At 43.0% G+C, this 24,003-nt stretch overlaps 1 protein-coding gene and 1 pseudogene across 1 annotated transcript in view; one reads left to right on the top strand and one right to left on the bottom strand.

The window, feature by feature from the left end:
- The first annotated feature begins 11,080 nt into the window (after positions 1-11,080).
- LOC114228959 (U6 spliceosomal RNA) lies at positions 11,081-11,181 on the top strand (annotated as a pseudogene).
- Positions 11,182-14,588: 3,407 nt separating this feature from the next.
- Positions 14,589-24,003, bottom strand: part of PPIL4 (peptidylprolyl isomerase like 4) — a 30,278-nt gene continuing 20,863 nt past the window's right edge. The window contains exons 12-13 of the mRNA XM_008159423.3: positions 21,683-21,830; positions 14,589-15,826 (exon numbers count right to left, since the gene is read on the bottom strand). Coding sequence (XP_008157645.2) covers positions 15,575-15,826; positions 21,683-21,830 — 400 coding nt within the window. The 3' untranslated portion in view covers positions 14,589-15,574. The remainder of the gene's footprint in view (positions 15,827-21,682; positions 21,831-24,003) is intronic.

The raw sequence follows: 24,003 nt of genomic DNA on the forward strand, positions 1-24,003 counted from the left end.
TCAGGTTACTGAGGGCAAATGAACTACGCTCCCTCCGCGCCTTATCTGTCAGGAAATCGTGTTGAGGACGCCTGGCCCCCTTGGGGATTTTCAGCTGCTCGGTGTGGTTGGGGAGCCACAGATGCAATCACGCTGCTCAAGGCCCCACACAGCACCCCCCGGCAAGGATCCCCAGCCAGAGGCACCCGGGGCCGCTGAGAAGGCCCCCAGGACTGAGGACACTGGCACACAGGCCAACGAAATGCTTCCGAGGCTCGGTCATGGGGTGAACTGGGTCCGTGCCAATTCATATTTTGAAGCCCTCGCCCCAATACCTGAAAATGTGACTAAATTTGGAGATGGGGGTCTTTAAAAAGGTAATTAACTTAAAAAGAGGTCCTTGCTCCAATATGACTGGTGTCCTTGTAAGAAGAGGAGATTTGGACACAGATGGCTACAGAAGGAAGACGATGTGGAGACACAAAGAGAAGGCAGCCATCTCCATGCTACAGAGGGAGGTCTCAGGAGAACTAACCCTGCCCACACCTTGATCTCAGACTTCTAGCCTCCAGCACTGACACAATCATCATAATAAATAAAATATTCTATAATGGCATATATTATTACATAAAATAGTATTATAATATATAACACATAACATATAATGTACATATAATCAAGAGCACCCGATCTGTGGTATTTTGTTATGGCATTTCTGATAAACTAATACAGCTCCTCGGCTTAAACAAGGAAAATCCCCCTGGCAAATTCTATGCCCAGCAAGTGCACCCAAATTCAACTCTGTGCACTGGCTCGGCTTTCCCTAGCAATTCATTCAGACCATACCGAACGTCTAAAGGTCCTAATCCAATGTGACCCTTTCCCCCCAAGCGTGGCCCACACCTCTGAGGGGAGGGGTGTGCTGATGGGGGCCTGCAGCCAGATGTTTACAAAAAGAAGATGGTTAAACCAATAGGACACTGGACAGACTGGGCCCCTCTCCTCTACTCACAAAGACCGACGTCTTCCAAAAAACATCTTAGAAGACAGACATAATCCTGAAAATAAATGAACTGTGAAAAGGTGAAACGATGCAGAAGTACAAGAATAAAAATATATTCTCTCTTCGTACACACCCCAAATCCCACCTGCATCTCCTGCTGGGTATTTGCGCTCTCCCAGCATTTTTTCTATGCATTTACTTGCATATCAAACAGACACTCAGATGTATTGTCCTAGGAGGATGTTTTCTAACATAAATAGTACCATATTGTAGGTAATGTTCAACAACTTGCTTTTCTTATGAAAAATGAGTTATGGAAATCTGTTTATCTGTTCACTTCCCACTGCCTCTCCAGCATTTTGCACGGGGGCCTGGCACAGCTGAACCTCGATGCATATTTGTTGGATGGATGCATAGATGGGCGGACGAAGGAAGGAAGGGTGTTTAACCATATGCCAAAGGATGACATTTAAGTTGCCTTCCATTTTTCCCTGTTACAAATCATGCTCAATGGAACCTTCGTGCCCGCTGATTTTGGTCTTGACCTTCAGTTTAGTCTCCCACAGGAGTCCCCTGCAGGATCCACATCTCTCTTCTAGCTTCCCAGCTCAGCTTCTCAATCTCATGCTAGGCCTCTCCCTGTAGTGCTGGAACCCGAACAGAACCAACAATGACAGGGGCTGGCAGGTGAAGGGCATTTTTCAGCCAGACTCCTGGGCAGAGAGGCCTCTGCTGCGCCCATTTGTCACCATCACCCCCCTGCCTGGGCCCATATCACCCTCGATTATAAATATCCTCTGACCTCGTGTTGACTACAAGAAAGGCACTGGATTCTTGAGCAGGCTGCTGGGCTGTCACTTGTCGACCTCACCGCCCACCACTGGCCCACCAGGTCTTTCTCTAGAGCCACGCTGAATCCCTACCGGCTCCCCAACTATTCCAGAACATTCACATCACCGTGCATGCTTTCCTCTCCGCCTGGAATGCTGTTTGGTTTGACAAACTTCAAGATTCAGCTCAAATGCACTCAAAGCGGTCACCCTTAACTCCACAGACAGAATGAGAGGCTGGTCATCTCATCCACTAGGCACTTTGCTGACACCTGTCATGACACACTGAATTCCTTATCTATTTCTCAGGAATCTGTGAACTGCACTCTGATCTATTTGTCTCAGAATCATAGTGCCTACTCTACCTGAGTTTAATAGATTTTCCTTTAACAAATGTCAAAAGCTGAAATTATCTTCTCTCCGCATATGTTTTTTTTTTTCTTGGTTCTGAATCTCATTGAATGGCTTCTCCCAGCGGCCCAAAGAAGAATCTCAGCCGCCTTTAACTCTTCCCTTTCTCTCACATCTACATTCAACTGTCATTACTTCTACTTCCTGGACATTTTTCCATACCCATCCTCTCTTACACTCACAGCACCACCACTCTAGTGCGTTCATTCACTCATTCATTCATCTATTCATTCACTCATTCATTCATTCATTCATGTAACAAACACTGATCACCTACTGTGCTGCAACCCAGTTCTATGGAAACAAAATAAAATGCAGTTTAATTTCAATTCATTCAGAACCTATTCAGGAAAACAGACAACAAATGTAAGCAATAAGCCCTAAATCATGATGATAAACACAAAAGTTTTGATTAGAAAAATGTGATTTAAAAACACAGGTGAGGAATGACTCATCTTCCTGTGAGGGGAAGGAGAGACCAGAAGGGCCCTCGCAGACCCGGAGAACAAAGGAAGAACGGGCCTTTCCCAGTCTGAGCCGGCCCATGTCTCTCCCAGGGGCTCCTCTCCCACCTGTCACCACAGCTCCAATTAAGTGCGTGCACTGACTGAAGACTTCCTGTATCTTCTCGAACACGTCTGTGTGCCTCCGTCCTGTACAGAGCAAACGTCAAAACTCTACAGCTGAGCCTAAAGACCCTTCCCCACTGGGCCAGGCCCACCTTCCCATATCTTTGGTCACGTACCTCTAGTCCAGCCTCTCCTTCTACTCTCAACTAGTACCAGTCCCCTCTCAGGACGGCTGTTCCCTTGGGCTGGGGTCCAATCTCCATGGAGGAGGAGGGCACTCACCCAGGCTGGCAGCCCAGCCTCACACCAGGAGTCGCTCACTGTCCCTGAAAGGCCCAGTCTCCCAGGCCTTCTCTCCGCTCTTCCCTAGCCTGTAGCACCCGCCCCTCCACCAGGCCCAACCCCACTGTCACATCCTCTAAGTAGCCTTACCAGTCCCAATAGCTCCAGTTCCAGTCCCATCCTAACCCTCCCTGCTAATGCATGCACTGTAGCACTTATTTTAGTTTGGAAGAAAGAGAGAAATGGAAGAGAGGAGGAGGGGAGAAAGATTAGCAGGATGGGACTCAAGTCAGAGAGAAGAAAGACAGAAACAAGCAACACGAACATAAAAGTCCTTTTCACATAGTTCCTCATTGTTTCCACATTGCTTTCACGTAGAGACTCTTGCTCGAACTTTCCATGATCTCTGGTGGGTGGGCGGGGTAGATGAAAGTACTCTCTTTGCATAGGCGAAGAAACTGAGGCTCAGAGGGGCACCGAGTAAAGGGTACAAAGCTCATAAATGGCAGAGACTGACCACAGGTGGAGGCCAGAAACTCCGCGCTGCTTTGAGCTGTGTTCAGGGCGGAGGCAACACCTTGTTACTGCAGAGGGGGAACCCAAGGTGACAGGCCCGTGACCTCTCTGGCCCCAAAGTGACAGCAACGAGGAGAGGCCGTGTGAGCTTTGTAACCTTGCATTCTGGAATGACAGAAACCTGAACATTTTCAAGATAAAAAACCTCGGGTCTCTCACGGGGGCGCTGAGGGAGTGGGGGGGTGGGGAAGGTGGAGAGGATGTGGGGGAGTGAGTGGCCACGAGAGGCCCTGCCCCCAGCAGCTCTCTAGCTCTCTGCAGAGCACTCAGGTCCCCACACAGCTGCTTTCTGAAGAGACTTAACTGAAACACCTGCCCACTTAGAGGCTTTTTCCCCCTTGAGACTTTAAAATCAATTTCGTTTCCTTTGAAAATTTCCAAATAAGGGAGGAACCGGGGCTGGGGGCTGTTCTCGGGCCCTCGGGTCCCATCGCTCCCTGCAGATGGGACGGTCTTTGAGTCTTTGAGCTGCAACACGGCCGGCTTCTTTTCCTTCCTATTTTTAAGACCTGAAAGTGTGAACGAGTTCACTTGAGCTTTCTTCCTCAATCTTGACTGGAAGTCACAAACAGCCCCGCTGATCAGTAACACTGAAAACCTCCCACCGGGGTCAGCACCGCGGCCCTTTCATGGGGCGAGCAGTGCGGTGACTGCTGCTCAGGTAGAAGCCCAAGTCAGAGGTGACCCAACTAAACTGTGGAAGGAAGGGGGACGTGGGACCTCACAGGCGGGAAATGGGAGTCAGATCAGACCTGGCCCTTCTAGAACCAACCACTCCATCCCGGCGGTCGGGAAGGGCCCCTGCGGGCAGGAATAAAGGGGAAACTTGAGGAGGAAATGAGAGGGGAGACCTGTAGGGAACCAGTCGCTCCCGTGCGCAGTGTTTTACAGTTAGAAGGCGCTTCCTTGTGTGCTATCTTTGGAAAGGCTAACATCCCTGGGAGGCTGAAAGGGCTGCTCGTGTTGCAGGTGAGAAAACTGAGGAGGAGAGAGATATTGTTGACTTACCCAAGATCCCACAGCTAATAAGTGGGAGAGAGAGACCAGACTCCCAAGAGCAGTGATTCCCACCATCTCCCAGGTCAGAGGGTGCTCCCCAGGGCTGCTCAGGGCCTCAGGGCAGAGTGAACCCACACATCAGCCCCAGAGTGAGCACATCCAACACACAGCCTCAGACCCCCAAGTCCATCCCCGGTCACCTCTGCCAGCTCCACTGTGATGGGGAGCAAGTTTTTGTGGGAGCCCAGGCGGAAGTTGCCCAGTTCAGCTCAGCTCTAGAGCCCTCAATGGAGTCAGTTAGATTTTGGGGAAGTCACAGAGAGGCAAGGACTTCAGCCCAGGCCTGGCCCCTCCCCCCTCCCCCTTTTTTTAAAGGGAGTTACAATGTTTTTTAACTGTGGTGAAATATACATAAAATTTAACATCTTACCTATTTTCAAGAGTGCAGTTCAGTAGAATTAAGCAAGCATCACTGCCATCCATCTCTAGAACGTTTTCGTTTTCCCCAGTGGAAACTATACCAATGAAACACTAACTCCCTCTCCCCTTCTCTCATCCCTGGCAAACACACTTCTACTTTGGGTCTCTCATGGAATCACAGCATTTGTCCTTCTGTGATGGCTTATTTCACTCAGCACAATGTCCTCAAGGTTCACCTTTTTTGTAGCATGTGTCAGAATGTCCCTCCATTTTCAGGTTGAATAATATTTTATTGTGTGTATGTACTGCATTCTGTTTAGCCTTTCATCGGACGGTGGACACTGGGTTGCTGCCACCTTTCGGCTGCTGTGAATTGCTGCTATGAGTGTGGGTAGACTGGCCTGGCCCTTGGTTATCTCCTTGAACTTGTCTCTTGCTACAGGCTACTTTGGGTGCACATGTGAGTATGTACAGCCCTGATCCATAGCCCAGGACAACTCGGAAGCAACGTTTCAAAAAAACAAAACCCTCTGCTATCCTCCGCTCCCAGCCTCTTCACATGCCAGGTGTTGGCACTCCCGAGCTGGCCTCCCTGGGCCTTGGAGAAAGTTTGTAGTCTTGGGGGCATGGCTGAGGCTTCTCATGGGGGCAGAGAATTAGCCAACATTGTCTTCGCTGCCGTCAGGTTAAAATGCATTTCAGCGTCCTCATAGGCCTTCTGGAAGCCCACAGAGCCACCCTCCCGAGGAGACGGTGTTTGGGCTGCTGCCTTCTGTCCCGGTCGGCCAGGAAACTGACACCCACACAGCAATCTCTAATCTAGAAGATGCCTCCCAGAGCGTGGCACAGGTTTAAAATGGGTCCACGGTCCTGCTCCTTCTGATTTCATAAAATTATTAAAATCCTCCCAAAGACTACAGCAGAAGTTTTTACTGAAACCAAGGAGCTTCCTCTGATTAATCTTTCTCCCACAAAAACCATCCTGAAATCAAAGACAATTTTGCTGAAATAAACAAAGATTTCACCTCAAGGAAATTGAAAATGCTTACCTTTTATTTTTTTCCCCATCTGAGCACTTACAATGATTTAAGGTGTGAGAAAACAGAGTCCTTATCCAAGAACTGCTCTCCAACCGGCACCCCCTCCCACCCCTTGTGCTCGGTCGCTCTCCACACAAGGCTGCGCGGTGTCTGACCGACTGCCAGCCAGGGCCGTCACTCACCAGCACAGCCTGTCGCTGCGGTCTTCGCAGTGGACTCCAGGGGCCTCCGTTCCTCTGGGCTGTCCAGCTGCCACGCTGCCCTCCTCTCCCCGCGACCCAGGTGTCACTGAGGCCACGTGGCTGTGGGGAGACTTCTTATGCCCGAGCACCACTTCCTGGATGCCACGGTCCCGCTCAGCTGCAAAGGTACTTTTGCTTTGGTTAAAAAAAAAAAAAAACAAGGAAAGGAAGAAAGCAATCAAATGAGGGAGGCATTCAAGCCTGAGCCTCAGCATGAGTCATGAATCAAAGTTTAACAACCACATGCAAAAGAGCTCTGGGCGAGGGCCCTGGCCGGCAGCACAGGAAAGCCAGGAGGGACTGGAGCGGCAGAGGCGCTAATGGGTTGGGGGGGAACTTCCGCTCCAAGTCCCCCCGAGGCTGCAGCTGAGCCCACAGGCTCCCGAGACCAGTCAGGGCTCACAGCTTTATACAGAGAACTACAGCACACAGAAATGGCTGTGCAGATAGGGTGCACAGGGGCCATGGGCCTGGGGAAGAACCCTGTCCCTTCCGTCACACAGTCCCAAGGAAGTCCCCATGTCCTATGGGCTGGGGACCAGGCTACTTGCCTCCTTCGGGGATATGACCCTGGGCTCAGGTCCCTGCAGCTCTGCAAGGGGTGGGAGACTGCTTCTCTGTCACTGAGGCTTGGGAGCCTGACCCCAGACCCACCTGACCCCAGACCCACCTGACCACAGCATTCTGCTGCCTCAGTGGATATGGGCAAACAGACCCCAAACTGCGTTTATTTCCTGCACTTGGGGATGCCCATCAGGGATCAGAATAAGACAAACAGGATCAAACCACACAGAAGCCCACCTCCCGACAAAACACAATGCCTCTGAAGTGCCCAAGACCAAAGAGGGAGGCTGGCCATTCCATCCCTACATCGAGCGTTTATTAAGGGACCTTTCGAGGAGCATCTTGGCAAGATGAAGGAACAGCCTCCTTCCCGTGTGGCAGGCACTAAAGAATGATCTAGAACGGAGCAGGGTGAGTAGGGGTACTGGGCGTGACCCGCCCCAGACAGGGGCAAAATGCCTTACGTACTTGCCCGGGTAGGGCAATGGCCTGTCCCCGGAACCAGCACACCTGGCTGGGCACAGGTGAGGGGGCGATCAGTCTCCGAGGGGATTTACAGGCAGCAACCTCTGTTTTGGCCCTGAGCTAGCCGGGGCCCTGCAGCAGTCACCCCATGGGACAGACTCTCCTCCAGGGTGACCGGTCCAAGGACACGCAGCCAGCCGTGGGTCGGGCTGGGTTAGAACCTGGGAGCGGGTGCTGAGGAAGTAAGAATGGCACACGGTAACTGGGATCCGCTTCTCTTCTTTACTCACTTACTCCCCATTGGCCTCCCAGAGAAGAGCTGAGGCCGTCTAGAAGATGAAAACACATACAGAATGGGACTGTTGACATAAACATTAAAAGTACAACCTCAAACCAATAGAAAAAGGAACATTTTGCTGGGAACCTAGATTAAGATAGTCACTTTGAGCACTAATTCGAGCTTCAATGGATTTTCTAACAGCAGCTGCCATTTGTCAACGTAATAACGAAACATAACTTTAAAATGCATTCCTGCCGTCCGCTGAGATTGCAGAATTTGCGAGACCAGTTTTCCACTCGGGAGGTGCCCTCCACGTGCCAGACGAGGGCCCGTTCTCAGGACCGCAGGCCAGCCCTCGCCACACTTCCTACAACGCAGGATAAGGGGAGCACCGCCTACAAGCCAGGCTTCATTCTGACCCTACACCATGTCAGAGTTTTCCTAAAAGCTTGGCCATCCATGACCAAGATATCTGCATTACTTTCTATAATGCCAAACGAGTGATTATGTAGCAAAGATAGCAAAACTTCAAAGTTTTTTATTGTTGTGGTGCGCATTCCACATTCTAGTTCTGCAGCAACGTGGCTACCAATGCACAAGGTCTCAGCTTCCACATCGTCTCCCCTGGGAAGCCGGCTTTGATAGGAGTCTGGATTGGGGGCTATCCACAGATAGTGAATGAATGCGAGGCAATGCCATCTGAGGAACTGAGGGCTGGCCCTTGGGGAAGAGCCTGTATTCAACCCCCAGAGTAACTTTTCTCAACTCCCCAATGTCACCCACATCTTTTCCCAGGAATATGTTCTCCTTTCCTGCTGCCTGAAAAAGCAAATCCATGCTTCTCAGCTCTGCATTCAGTGCACGCCCTTCCCTAGTTTCCTCCTCCCTTCCGCCGCTCACCACTCTTCCGTCCTCTCTTCAGTCACACCATCACATTGTTCTTCTTTCCATCTTGCCCCTGCTCTTGACTCACGTTTTCTGACTCAGAATCCCAAGCTCTGTCCACCAGACCAAGCTGCCCTTGGAGAAACAAAACAAAACAAAAACTTTCTCTTTTTCAAGAACCACAGGTGAGTGTGGTCTTATTCTAGATCCATGACAACAAAGCCACACTTTCCTAAGTTCTCTTTTTATACAAGCTCTCTTGCTAGTGTGTTGCATTTGCAATCCTTTAGGTGTCTCGAGCTTCCTAGTGTCCTAAGCAAAATAAAATAATAGCACTACAACTTTTTAACTGCACATAAAACACCTCTCAAAACCCCTGCCCATCTGCCTATTCGATACACAAGGATAGGAGAGGAGGCAAACAAAATTAACTCTAATTAGCAGTCCGCTATGGGGTAAGATCGGGTAAGAATAAAGATTGTCCCAGTAGCAAGAATTGAGATTACTTGCTTAAAAAAAAATAATTTTTTTGAAAATTAAGGGGATCTCCATATTCTATCGTTTAATAACAGGAAGCACAAGCTTCTCTAAAATTTCCCATCAAAACAGAGTTTCATAGCAACAGCCACTGAAAGGTAAGGCCTCTGTGATTTCGATTTTACTATCTATTATGCATTCTTTGTGACTCAGTCTAGACGGGTAAGAAATGTCAAACTTGAGATTAAAATTTTTTATGATCAGTGGAAAACATGAAATATATTTCAGTAACTAAAAAGAAACAAATATATTTAAAAACATTTGTGTAAGTATAAACTTAAAGTTTCTCTACTTTTAGCCTTTAATAGTTCAGACCAAAATCTTTCAAATTTCAACTGGTAAAAGAGATTAACCCAGCCCGGCCCGCATGTCTCAGTGGTCAAGCATCAACCTATGAACCAGATCATGGTTCGATTCCCAGTCAGGGCACATGCCCAGGTTGCAGGCTCGAGCCCCACTGTGGGGCATGCAGGAGGCTGCTGATCAATTATTATCTCTCATCATTTATGTTTCTCTCTCTCTCTCTCTCTCTCATTCTCTCTCTCTCTCTCTCTCTCTCTCTCTCTCTCTTCCCCCCTTTATCTCTAAAATCAATTTAAATTTTTTTTAAAGAGATCAACCTGAAACCTTGCAGTGAGTTATAATGAGTGAGCAATTTTAATTTCAAAATCACATGGTCACTTTAACTTAGATATTAATAGTAGTAACAAAGCACCAGACTGCCCTGTAAGTCAAGGGTGCCTGATGGACACTGTGGTTAGAGGCCATCGCCATTAAAATCACTTCCTGTTAACAGAACTTTGTTTCCATACATACATCTCTTGTTAAAACGACAGTTTTTCATACCTAAAATGTCAGCTTTTGAAATTAAGGACAATTTTCCCTTGAAATGCTAGGTACAGAAAATTTTACTACTTTTATTTTTCCCACTAAACCTACTGAATTTAAGTTTCAGAAATCAGTAAGCTATTTCTTCTCACTACTTCTATCACATTCAACCATTTTTTCTCCCTTGCTCATTCTTTAAGGCCACATGTTAGAGTCTTCTGTATGGACAATGTTTATCTTTCTCTATTCAGGGAAATATATTTTTAAATATACTTTTATTGATTTTTAGAGAGAGAGGGAGAGGGATAGAGAGATAGAAACATTGATGAGAATCATTAATTGGCTGCCTCCTGCATGGCCCCCAATGGGGATGGAGCCCATAACCCGGGCATGTGATCAGGAATCGAATCCACAACCTCTTAGTTCCTGGGTAGATGCTCAACCGCTGAGCCACACCAGCCAGGTGGGGGTGATAGTTTCTTATGTAAAGTCATTACCATTTTCTCTATTGATGGCTCAGAATTATGTACAGTGCAGAGGTTGGGGGCTAAAGGCCTCAGGCCAAGAGTGAGGAGGGAAGCTGATGAAGACGAGGCTTGGGGCCTGAAGGAGAGTTGGGAAGCTGAGTCTAAAATCTTCACATAAGCCCTGGCCAGTGTGCTCAGTTGGTTGAGCATCACCCTTTGCACCAAAAGGTCGCCAGTTCAGTTCCCGGTCAGGGCACATATCTACATTGCAGGTGCATGCGGGAAGCAACCAATCAATGTTTCTCTCTCACATGGATTTTTTTTCTCTCTCTCCCTCTCCCTTCCTCTCTTTAAAATCAAAACATTATTTTTTAAAAAAATTTTTTAAATAAAATCTTCACATACAGCCAGGTAACTAGAAGGGCTCACCTTCAGAGAAAGACTAGGCTGGAATAAAACATCTGCAGGCACCTTCCCAGCTCTGCGATGATGGAGGTCGGGATAGACCTTAAAAGCAGACTTGTTTTCCCTGATATTTTTACACTGTGCATGTTTACATATTTTTTAATCAATTTTAAAATAATGAAGAAAAATTATTATTTTCAGATATTATTTACTGCTCACATAAAAGACCCCCCAAAACCTTACAGGTTTTAAATTTAGTAAAATGGGTGGATGTAAGAACAGTAATGAAAAATATAACTCACTTCAGCAGCACAAATACTAAAATTGGAATGCTACAAAGACGATTAGCATGGCCCCTGCACAGGATGTTACACACATTTTTATTTTTTTAACCCTTTTGAAAATCTAAAATTATCTCAAAATAAAAAGTTAAAAATATATATGTAACTTCATAGGTCAGGAAAGAGAAAATCATATTTTTAAATGATACTACTTATAATAGAACATAAGGATAAGGAAACCAGGAGTAAATTTAACAAAGAAAGTTCAAAAGCTTTATACAGGAAATTCTACGAATTTAAATAACTAAATGAAGGATATGCTATCTTTATGAACAGGAAAATTCAATATTATGAAGACTTACCCCCCACAAAATGATCAACCATTTGAATGCAAAGGTAATTAGTCCCAACAGAATTCTTTGGAAAACCTGAGAAGTTGGTTCCACAACTGCCCAGAACAAAAGGTAAAGGCATTCCTAATGAAACAGGTGGGGGACTTGTGTAAATACTTTCTATAAAGCTACAGAAATGTAGATGTTTGGTATTGGCAGTAGGATAAACAATAAACCAATGGAATAGAGAGCCCATAAAACAAAACCCAAACATATATAGAAACATATATGAGAGAAATGGAACTGTAGGTCAACCAGGAATACACAAACCATTCATTAATGGGGTTTGGACAGTTGGACTACCCATATGTTAAAAAAAAAAAAAAAAAGTGAATTTGGATCTTGATATCACACCATACACACACACACACACACACACACACACACACACACAATTTAATGAGGATTAAATATTTAAATGTAAAAAAACAAAGCTTTATTTATAACTTTTAAAATATAGAATATCTTTATTAAGGATTTCTTAAACAAAATACAAAAGGCCCAAAACACACAGAGAAAAGCAAATAAATTTGACATTAAACTTAAAAATTTCTACCTAAAATATAAAACCCAATTCTAATCAGAAACCTAGTCCTAACTTCCAGTTTACAGGAAATAAAGAGGTTAGAAGACACCATGATGCTACCATCAATTCTAGAAATGGAACATTTTACAAAACAACTGGCCTGAACTCTTCAAAAAGTCAACGTCAAAGAGGACATCTGTAATACTTTCAACAATAAATTTAAACATACGTCAACATCATTAAAAAGAAGGGAGGTAGAGATGGATGGATGGGTAGGAAACTCTTGTCGATTAACAGAATAAACTGACAAGAACAACGTGCAGTGTGTGAACTTTGATTGAGTTTAGATTAAAAAGCAAAGCAACACCTAAAAGTGACATTCTTGACACAATCAGGGAGTTCATACAGGGCTTAGAATAGCTTTCATTCCCAACAGCCAGAATGGAGAAACCTCATACCAGACCAGGCACAGGGCAGATTATACAGAAAGGTTATTACCTAAGGCTTATCTGGAATTAGCCCTAACTAAAGGCTTTTCTAGTCTTACCTCATTAAGCTTAACAGGAAGCTATGAAAGGATCAAACTGCTTCCAAGTAACTTAATTATATCCCAGAATAAATCTCAACATATTTAAAGGAATATAGAAAACTCCAGCACCTAACAACGTAAAATTAAAAAATCAGGCATGCAGAGGAGATTATAATCCAATGAGGGGGCGGGGGAGGAGGGGGAATCAACCAACAGAAACAAACCAGAAATGACACAGATGACAGAATGCACAAGAATATTAAAACACCTATTACAAAGATACTTCAGATGTTCAAAAGATAAAAAAATGCATAAGCATGTTAAGGAAAGACATCCTATCTAATAAGAGTAATACGCAAATTGACCATCAGTCCAAGACACAAGATGGCTGCCCCCATGTGGACACAAGATGGCCGCCACAAGATGGCCTGTAGGGGAGGGAAGTTGTGGGCAATTGGGGTGACCAGGCCGGCAGAGGAGGGCAGTTGGGGGAGACCAGGCCAGCAAGGGAGGGCTGTTGGGGGGGATCAGGCCTGCAGGGGAGGGCAGTTGGGGGGGACCAGGCCTGCAGTGGAGGGCAGTTGGGGAGGACCAGGCCTGCAGAGGACAGTTGGGGTGGACCAAGCCTGCAGAGGAGGACAGTTGTGGGGGGACCAGGCCTGCAGGGGAGGGCAGTTGGGGGCAATCAGGCCAGCAGGGAGGGCAGTTAGGGGTGACCAGGCCAGCAGAGGAGGGCAGTTGGGGAAGACCAGGACAGCAGGGAAGGACAGTTGGGACGACCAGGCCTGCAGGAGAGGACAGTTGGGGGTGACCAGGCCTGCAGGGGAGGATAGTTAGGGGTGACCAGGCCCAGCAGGGGAGGGCAGTTAGAAGCAATCGGGCTGGCCGGGGAGCAGTTAGGCATCTATCAGGCTGGAAGGGGAATGGTTGGTGATCAGGCAGGCAGAAGCGGTTAGGGGCAATCAGGCAGAGGCAGGTGAGCGGTTGGGAGCCAGCAGTCCTGGATTGTGAGAGGGATGTCCGACCGCCCTCAAGGGGTCCCAGATTGGAGAGGGTGCAGGCTGGGCTGAGGGACACCCCCCTGCACAAATTTCATGCACCAGGCCTCTAGTTATAGATATAAAAAAAACCAAAATGAGCCCTAGCTGGTTTGGCTCAGTGGATAGAGCGTCAGCCTGGGGACTGAGGGGTTCCGGGTTCGATTCCAGTCAAAGGCACATGCCTGGGTTGCGGGCTTGATCCCCATTGGGGGAGGTGCATAAGGCAGCCAATCAATGATTCTCTCTCATCACTGATGTTTCTATCTCTCTTTCCCTCTCCCTTCCTCTCTGAAATCAATAAAGATATTTAAAAATAAAAATAAAACAACAAAATGAAACTTCTAAAAAGATTAAAAATATAATGTCAACCCTAGCCAGTTTGGCTCAGTGGATAGAGTATTGGCCTGTGGACTAAAGGGTCCCAGTTTTGATTCCGGTCAAGGGCACATACCTCAGTTGCAGGCTCGATTCCTGGCCTTAGTTGAACTTGTGATATATATCTCTCTCACATCAATGTTTCTCTCTCTCTGTCTCTCCCCCTCCCTTCCACTCTCTCTTAAAAAAAAAAAAATCAATGGAAAAATATCCTCAGGTGAGGATTAACAAAAAATGTTTAAAAATATAATGTCCAAGGTCAAAAATACACTGAATGGGATTAGCAAGACATTAGATACTTCAGGAGAAAAGATTAATGAATTTGAGGACATAATGGAAAATGTCCGACTTGGCATACAAAGAGAAAAGACTTTAAAAAAACCCACCAGACTATGAAACAATTTAATGTGGCCTATCATACAATTGGAGTCCCAGAGGAAAAGCAGTGAGAGGACAGGAAAGATAATAATAATAATAATATTATTATTATTATTAATAATAATAATAACTATTATTATTATTATCGAAGAAATAATAGACAAAATTGTTCCAAATTTTATGAAAACTATAACCACAGGTAAAGAGCCCCAGCAGAAGAAACATGGAAAAAAAAAACGAAAAAAAAAACCACACTACTCCAAGCACATCATAATCAAACTGCTTAAAACTCAAAAAGGGAAAAGCAGGCGGGGAAAAAGGACACTTTACATACAGAAGAACAAAGGTAGGACTAACAGTGCTCTTGCTGGACACCACAGTAAGATGCCATTTAACCTCCACGAGATTGGCAAAACGAAAAGGCCTAGAATTAAGAAATGTTGGAGAAAATGTGAAAGAAAGGTAACTCACATAGTACAGGTAGGGTATAAATGGGTACAGCCACGCAGAAGAGTTGCATTATCTTGTAAAATGAAGACTTCCATACCACATGGCCAAGCAGTATCCCTCCTAGATATACAATGTTCATAGCAGCATTATCTGCAATAGCAAAAACAAAACCAACAAAACCCAAACATCCCTCCACAGCAGAATGGATAAACTGCAGTCTATTCGTAGAACTATACGGCAATAAAAATGAGTGACTCCCATAAAGTACTAAGTCAAAAAAAGCAAGTCATAGAACTGAGCATACATTATGCCATTTATATAAAATTCAAAAACATATAAAACTTAACATTTCAATTAGTGATACATATATTGTAAAACTAGAACAAGTGAGAGAATAACAAACACAAAATTCATAATAATTACTTGAGAAGGAGAGGGACTTCCAAAATGCAGGTAATACTCATTTCCTAATCTGGCTGATAGGTACAAAGATAATTATTTTTAATACCTTATATATACATGTGTTTTTGTAGGTATGAAATACTTCATTTTTAAAAAGTGGAAAATGTGAAAGACTTGAAAAACGAAGACTACTATTTATAACAATAAAATTAGTGTAAAAAAATATACAAAGAAAATGTTCAATTCTTTATTGTCTTTCTGTGCCCCACACAATCAGTATTAATCTATAAAGGGGACACTTAGAATATAGGAAAAAACCAAGCAGAGTCTTTAACTGTTTTGACACAAAATCTGAACATCTATTACTCTAGTTAGACAAGAGTAAGTATTTTAGCCACTCATGTCTGATTCTTCATGTTTCATCTGTACTTAGATTTTTCTTTATCTTTGGATTTCCTGGGACTCCTGCTTCGGTCTCTCTTTCTACTCCTTTCTCTTTCATAGGGATCTGTTTGGTATTTGGATCTGTGGCTATTACTGTAGTGACCATCCCTTTCTCGAGATCGGCTACGACTTCGGTTTTGAGGTCGGTCCTTTTTTTCACTCTTTTGTTTCTCCCAACAGCTTTCTTCTTCTTCATAGTGACCGAACCCCATTTCTCTGTAGATATCCTGTCAGAGGAATAAAGAGAATTACAAGTGAATTCATAAAATCACTGTCAGTTAATAAAACTTATAGACAAGCCCACCATTAGAAGGCAGTTGTAATGGCTCAAATTTGAACACTAACACTAATGCCAGACATTTTGTAAATTAAAAAGCAAAAATAATTCAGAAAAAGATTCGACCATTTTTCTAATCAGTCTCATTGGTTTGTATCTATTTCAGCCAAACTGAAGGAACAGAACCAAAAACAAAAAACTGAAACTGCCCAATTGAAATTAGAACAGGTCTTTAGAGCAAAATTGCAATACTAAAAATTCTGGTTATGTACGGTTATCTTTCCACCTCCCCCTTCTCCACTCCCCCAAAATGTTCTATTCTTCATAGTAAGTAGCAGTAGTACTTTTCCCATATAGGAGAGGGCTGATTATAATTCTATTTCTGCTTGTATTCTGCCCTTAATTAAAATGAGTTCTCTCAGCAAGAGGCTGAAATCTAAAGTGACCAGAGCCAGTGCTCTTTCAAGAGATAGTTTGTAAAATTCAACTTTCTTAAAAGGTTTCTCAGAGGAAAGGCAAAATCCTAAGGATTAAACTCCCAAGGGTCTCGCCTCTATCACCATAGATATTATTAAAGTAGATGTAAATGTCAAGGTTCAAAATCTACAGTAATGGATACCCCTGGTTAAAGACTGAATTTTAAGCAAATGACTCATAGTTATTCCATAGCTGTCTAGAGACTGTACATTACACCTGGCATGGAGATTGCAGTATGTGAATAGAGATCTAATGTGATCACTATAACCAGTGTTTGTGAAATACAACATTACTAACCAATTCATTATTTCTCACACAATCCCTATGGTTCTTATCATGAATCGGTATTTGGTTTAACCCTTTACTAATTATTTCCTAACAAAATATTCCATCCTTAGATAAAAGAATTTTTGTGCTTCTTAAACATATACAAAATGTAGCCATGTACAATTCTGTCTGTACACCTATTTTCTGAATTGGTTGAGACAATAAACTTTTAACCTAAAGAGACAGTTAGCTGATGTATAACTCTGTAAAATCTCTAGCACATTACATATATTGGCACTTAAATGCTTTAAGAGTTTAAAACAAGAGAAAGGGGGGGGGGGGGAGTTATGTAGTACTTAATTCTTTGAAAAAATTGAGGAACCTGAAAATCTGAAATGGACTGAAACCTTAAAACCTCTCCAACTTGGAGTAATTTCAAAGCTACACAAGCTTTGAAGTCAGGCAGCTTTAGGTTTTGATGGTCTTTGTCATTTCTTGAGATTAGGTTTATCAGAGAAGGTTTTATAGAAAAGTTAGAACTTAGATGAGCCTCAAAGATTGAGAGGGTTTGGGTTGGATTGGCAGTGAGAAGGCTAGTGCAAACAGTGTAAGTGAAAACTGAAAAGCAAGGAAGAATGAGCACTGAGAGCATGAAGGAGGAAAGTGCAGGTGCCTGGAAGAAGCCACACATTGGGACAGGCCCTCGAAGTATGGGCTAGCACAGTGCTAAGTGCTTTTGGAGTACAAGATCGTCCTCATTCTGGAAATAAGAAAACTGACCTTGAGGTCTGCACAGGTTGGAAGTAATGATTTAATTGATCAATAATTGGACATATAAAATTGAAATGGGGGTGATCAAGAATAATGAAGAAAACGCACTCCTGACTGAATAAAAATAAACATTAAACTTCCAGCTTTCCCACTAAGCTATAAGGTCCATGGCCCGTGGGGCCAGGCTCTCATATCTAAGGTGAAGGAAATGTATTAGATAAGCTCTAAGTACAGTACAGACTTTAAACAATTCTATCATTTTATACATTTAAGACATAAGAGAAGATGATTAAACTACCATGTAGCTAAAAAGAAAAGAAAACATAAAGTGGCCAATTTAAAGTAACCAACCCAATCCATGATTTCAAAGTAAAAAAAAAAAAAAAAAAGTCTAATCTAACTAAAAATTATCCTTGCTCTGGTCACTGGAATTAAATCAAAGATTTAGCTAAATCTAAATCACTAAAATAACATTAAAGGATTAAAATGACAGTAAAAATAGAGTCCCAAATTATAAGACTACTAAACACCTATGAAAACCACAGAGGACTGACAACCAATATGAATACATCTGAGCCAGGCAACCCACAGCTGAGGACTCATTTCCTGTAACTCTAGCAAAACCCAAACCTCAACAACACAGAAACCATCTTTGGAATTAAGACACAGGTGGAAAATTTAAATAGAGAAGTTTTCAAATTGAACAATAAGGTTGTCACTAAATAAAAAACAAAGAACTTGAAGAAATAAGTTAAAACATTCTTAGGAAATGAGGCTCACCAAGCAAAATGGCAACAAATAGAAAAAGTTGAGCTATACACAGAAATTACCTAGTATTGAAAATTCCCTTTCATGATTATATTTTTGAGACTGAAATCAAAAGGATGAGAATCAGAGTAATAGAAAAAATTGGGGCCCACTTAAATCTTAAATATGGATGTTGTTTTATTATTAAAAATAGTAAGAAATAGTATAGCTATATTATTAAGTGAAAATATAAAATAAAAAAACATTTACTGTAACTCAAAGATACAGACAACAGATTGGTGGTTACCAGAGGAGTGGGGGTGGTGGGGGGCAAAATTGGTAAAGGGAGTCAAACTTACAGTGACAACTAGAAACTAGACTGGTGAGCCCACTATAGTGTACACAGATAGCAAATTACAATGTTGTACACCTGAAATTTAAATAATGTTATTAACCAATGTTACCTCAATTAAAAAACACCCATCTGCTTTAATACACTTTAAAGGAAGAAATAAAGTTAGATTACTATTTGAAATTTAACAATTCTATAGTTGGCAACTACCTTAATATTCTCTAAAAAACAACAACAGTATTCTCCCAAAATATCACTTGATGCTTTTTACTCTGTGCCAAATGAGGATATTTGCTAATGTAAAGTTTTAAGTAAGCAAACAGCAGAATAGAAAAGATTCATAAGCCCTGGCCGGGTGACTCAGCTGGGTGAAGTGTTGTCCCATACACCAAAAAGGTTTCAGGCTCAATTACTGCTCAAGGCATAGGTCTAGGTTGTGGGTTCAATCCCCAGGTGGGGCACCTACAGGAGGCAAATCATCCATGTTTCTTTCTTTCTCTCTCTCTCCCCCCTCCTCCCCCCTCCCCAACGTTCTTTTCTCTCTCTAAAATCAATAAGCATATCCTTGGGTGAGAATTTAAAAAAAAGAAAAAGATTCATAATAAGGGGAAGAAATAACAGACTTAAAATGCAGCCAGTCTTTGGATTTTCTTTAAACCTCATCTCAGACACACCAGTGTGTATCTCAGGCCTAGATTCATTGACAATTCCATGTATAAGTGCAGGATGGTGAACTGTAGCTGAAGGATACATGGGGTGGGAGCGATAATTAAGGGTTTTTAGTGAAAAACATTACATATTCATAGAAATGTGATATAGCCACCATTTAAAAAGCTAAGTAGCCTGGCCAGTGTGGCTCAATGGTTGAGCCTCGACCTATATTTGGGCTTGATCCCAAGTTTGGGGGTGGCAGGAGGCAGCCTGTCAATGATTCTCTCTCATCATGGATGTTTCTCTCTTCCTCTCTAAAATCAACAAAAATATATTAACAAAAAAAAAGCTAAATTTATTAATAGAGTACAAACATTAAGAAGGAGATGTTCCTATTAGATCACACTAAAATATTACACTATGGGACAAATTATATTAGACTAGCAATAAGATTTAGAAAAGAAAACGGACAAATATATTCCAGGTAAGAAGAGCAGCAGTAGAGTTGTTAGGAGTACAAGTCTGAATTTAAATTGTGCCTCCACTATTTATTAGCTGTAAAACTATGGGCAAGCTGCTTCACCTCTTCCGTGTTCACTGTCTTTGTTGTGAAATGGGGCCAACAGTATCCACCTGACCGTAAAGACTCTGAAGATGTTAGCGATTACTGATTCATGTGCGGATCATTTAAAGGACTGACAAAGGCGTAACTTAAAAACAGAAGCCGGGGCATGAAGGAGGGCAAGCTTTAAATAGCTAAAGGGCTGTGGAAAGGAGAAGGTATACCTCTGGTTAGACAACAGCAAATAATAAGAATATCTGCTATGTAGAAAACAGGGGGCTAAGAATATATATAAAATATATGCTTGCTGAAAAATTTTTTTTATTTCTTTATTGATTAAGGTGTCACATATTTGTCCTCATCCCCCCATTCCCATCCCACACCTCTCCCCACGGATGCCCCCACCTCCCTGTTGTCCTTAACCATTGGTTAGGCTCGTATGCATGCACACAAGTCCTTTGGTTGATCTCTCCCCCCTTCCCCCCACCCTTCCCAACCCTCCCTCTGAGGCCCGACAGTCCAATCGATGCCTCCTTGTTTCTGGGTGAAAATTTTTTAAATTAAGAATAAAACACATTAAAATGGTTAACTACAAGGTGGGGGGGAGAGAAAAGGTGGAGAAGGCAGGGATAGAAGCTCAGTTCTGTGCATGTACCATTTTGTAGATTTTACTTTGGAACCATATAAATGATTTTTTAAACTAACAAAAAATTTTAAAGCAATCCTTAAAAAATTTTTATGTGATATGAATCCAATTAATGGCATTACCACAGAGAAAGTACTCCAACTGATTTAAAACATAGTCATTTGACTATATAAGTAAAAGTAGTAACAAAAGCCAGTGTAGAAAATGATTGCACACACATTTTTTTCACTTAGTCTGAAGAAGATGCCTGTGTAATAAATATTATCTCAATTTCACAGAGAGGAAACTGTGGTTCAGAAAGGTAAGTAACCTGTTGAGGTCACATCAATGACGAGCAGTGTGGAAAGTTAAACCTGGCTTTTCTGCCAACCATACTGCATCTCTCCTTAGTGTCTCTGCTTGACATCCTCCCGTCTTGAGTTCCTTCTCACCTGGGCCTATGACACCTCCTCCTTCACCAGGGCCCAGAAGCCTTCACATGGTGAAACAAAAGCAGGAGCTATAGTGTAGTTTGTTTTTCATTTAACTAAGAGCCAAAATGCAGGCTGGAAATGCTTTCTTCTCTTATAATCAATTTTCTTTGGGGCAATTTTTACTATTATTGTCTTAGAAAATGCATTGTTAAAGAAAGCTTTCGGATGCTCAATTATGAGTACTGTTTTCATTTCATATATACAATACAAAAGGGAATAAACGTTTTACAGATCCTAAACCCTCAAGAGTTTTAAGTGGCCCTGGCTGGTTTGGCTCAGTGGATAGAGCGTCAGCCACCGAAGGTCCCAGGTTCGATTCCGGTCAAGGGCATGTACCTTGGTTGTGGGCACATCCCCAGTAGGGGGTGTGCAGGAGGCAGCTGATCAATGTTTCTAACTCTCTATCCCTCTCCCTTCCTCTCTGTAAAAAATCAATAAAATATATATTTTTTTAAAAAGAGTTTTAGGTGCAGCACACAACACTTGGTGATAAAACGATAAGTGAGAACTATTTGAGCACAACCACACTTGCTTTCATGGGAACAAAGGAGTGTCCACAGGTGGTATGGAAATCACTCGCTCCACAATGGGAAACTACATGCTAAGTTAATTCAAAAGCAATCTTTATCTTTTTCTTTTTTTTCTCTCTCTCTCTCTCTCTCTGCCCCCTCCCGCCCTCCCTCCCACTTCCCCCAAAAGCAATCTTTATAATTTGTGATATATATTCTTGAAAATTAAAGTTCATTACCCAGTGAAACCATTCTACACTTTAGACTTAGAACATGCCCATCACTACAATGTAATTTATAAAGGGATAAAATATTTATTTCTCCACAGCTGAGTCTGGACATTAGCAGTACCTGATTAGTATTTTTGATTGGCATGTAGTTCTCATCTTCTTTTTCTTCAGAGCAATGACGGGTTTTCTTCTTGTGTTTTTTACTTGTGTGTGAGTGACTTGATTTTGAGTCTTCTGACTGCTCCTCTAATATAAGATCATACTTTGCACTGCAGCAGCTAGTTAAGGACAAGCGTGAGAACGAATACTGGTAATACATCAAAACCTAAGAATCTGGTGAACACAGGAGACCAAGAAGTTTAAGGTAACTTTTTAAAATAAAAGCATCTTACAAGTATAGTTTATTTCTAAAACAAAATGGTTTCATTTTTTTTTTTCATTACATAGAAAAAAATGGAAAAAACCCTGATTGTATATAGGCAGTTAACAACTGTAAGTGGGCAAAAAAATATGGAGGGGGACATATAATATCCACAAATTAAAATATAAGCATCTAAAAAATAAGGAAACATTTGTCAATAATGAGAAAACCTAAATTTAGAAAATGAGGTACATGTTTAACTAGAAAAAATTAAGATAATACAAACTCTAAAGCCAGAAAAGCTACATAAGATAAAAGGTACATTCATGTAACTCTTCTTATGAGGAGCAAATTAGCTCACCTGGCTAGGAGGAAATTTAGCAGTGCATGTCAACAGTTACTATGCTTAAATTCAAATAAGAATTTATAAAAATTCTGTGGCATTTCAGAGGGAAGGCGGGGGTGGGTGGAAAGAGAGCAACCAAATAACTTGTATGCATATATGTATAACCTATGGACACAGACAGTAGGGTGGTGAAGGCCTGGAGTGGGCGACTGGGGTGAGTAGAAGGGGTCAATGGGGGTAAAGGGGGAACATATGTAATACTTTCAACAATAAAGATTTAATGTAAAAAATTAAATTAAATAACAAGTCAAATGAACAAAGGTACACATAATAGGGTTATTTTTAGTGATAAACTAGGAACAACAAATAGCCTAGTAATAACTATAGATTCAATTATATTGTAGTACTTCAACATGATATTTTATAAAAGAAGTTATTAACAATGATAAATTAATGCTATGAAAAACGTGGGAAGGTGTTTCTGAAAAATTAAAAGTGAAAAAAGCTCAAAGCAAAAACATATATACCATACAGTGATTATAAGTTTACAAAGATCAAATCTTGAAGGAACAAGGAAAAATAAATATCATTTGTGATGGTAGAACAATGACTGAATTTTTTAAATTCCACATAAATATGTTATAAAAATAGTGGTAATGTTTTAATTCAGAGATAGGTATTTTCTCTAATATAAATAAAACTAACCCATGTCTTAGAATAAGAGAAAAGATAAAACTACTATAACCTCTGCTGAAAATAATCTCAATTCCTAAAACAGATTTTGAGGAAGGCTAGAAGAGTGGTTTTCAAAAGAAAGCTTATGAGGAAGCCCCGCACGCAGGGCCATTTTAGCGGCATGTGGGCCTAGAGCAATCGCAGACACACTTCCCTAGGGACCAGAGTGTCCTATCTGTTTCCACAATGCCAGTCTATGCTTTCCTCAGTGGTGACTCACTTCTCCCTCAGATTAACCAGGAAACCACTGCACTCTTCACTTTCAGAAGATGGCTAGTCAGCCTGTACTGTCCTATTATTACTCTACTAGAGGCCTGGTGCATGAAAATTCATGCACTGGAGGGGGGCCCTCAGCCTGGCCGGCTCCCTGTCACAGTCCAGGAACCCTCAGGGGTGGGAGGCGACCTGACAATCAGGGGAAGGCGTCGCCCCGTCACACCTCTGCTGCTGCCACTGCCGGCAGCACAAGCCTCATTGGGCGGCTTGGCAGCCACCATCCAAAGTTTGCCTGTGCCTCGGGCTGGCCCTGGGTGGCTGGGCAGCTACCATCCGAGGCTTGCCTGCACCTCAGGCCATCCATGGGAGGCTGGGCAGCCACCATCCAAGGCTTGCCTGCACCTTGGGCCGGCCCTGGGCGTCTGGGGGGCTAAGGGGCCTGGGGAACTCCAGAGGCAGGGGCATGGAGCGGCCGGGCACCTGCCACCCCGGCGGGGCTGAGGGGACTGGGAGCCGCCAACTTGTGGCTGTGGGCGCTGCCATCTTTGAGGGCGGGGCAGTCAATTAGCATATTCCCTCCTTATTGGCTGTGGGTGCCATCATCTTTGAGGGTGGGGCAGTCAATTAGCATATTCTCTACTTATTGGCTGTGGGTGCCGCCATCTTTGAGGGTAGGGCAGTCAATTAGCATATTCCTTCCTTACTGGCTGTGGGTGTCGCCATCTTTGCGATGGCGTGAGGGTCAATTAGCATATTCCCTCTTTATTAGATAGGATTATGTCTA

This window comes from Eptesicus fuscus, chromosome 10 (assembly GCF_027574615.1).
Source record: "Eptesicus fuscus isolate TK198812 chromosome 10, DD_ASM_mEF_20220401, whole genome shotgun sequence".
In the NCBI taxonomy this organism is placed as follows: Eukaryota; Metazoa; Chordata; class Mammalia; order Chiroptera; family Vespertilionidae; genus Eptesicus; species Eptesicus fuscus.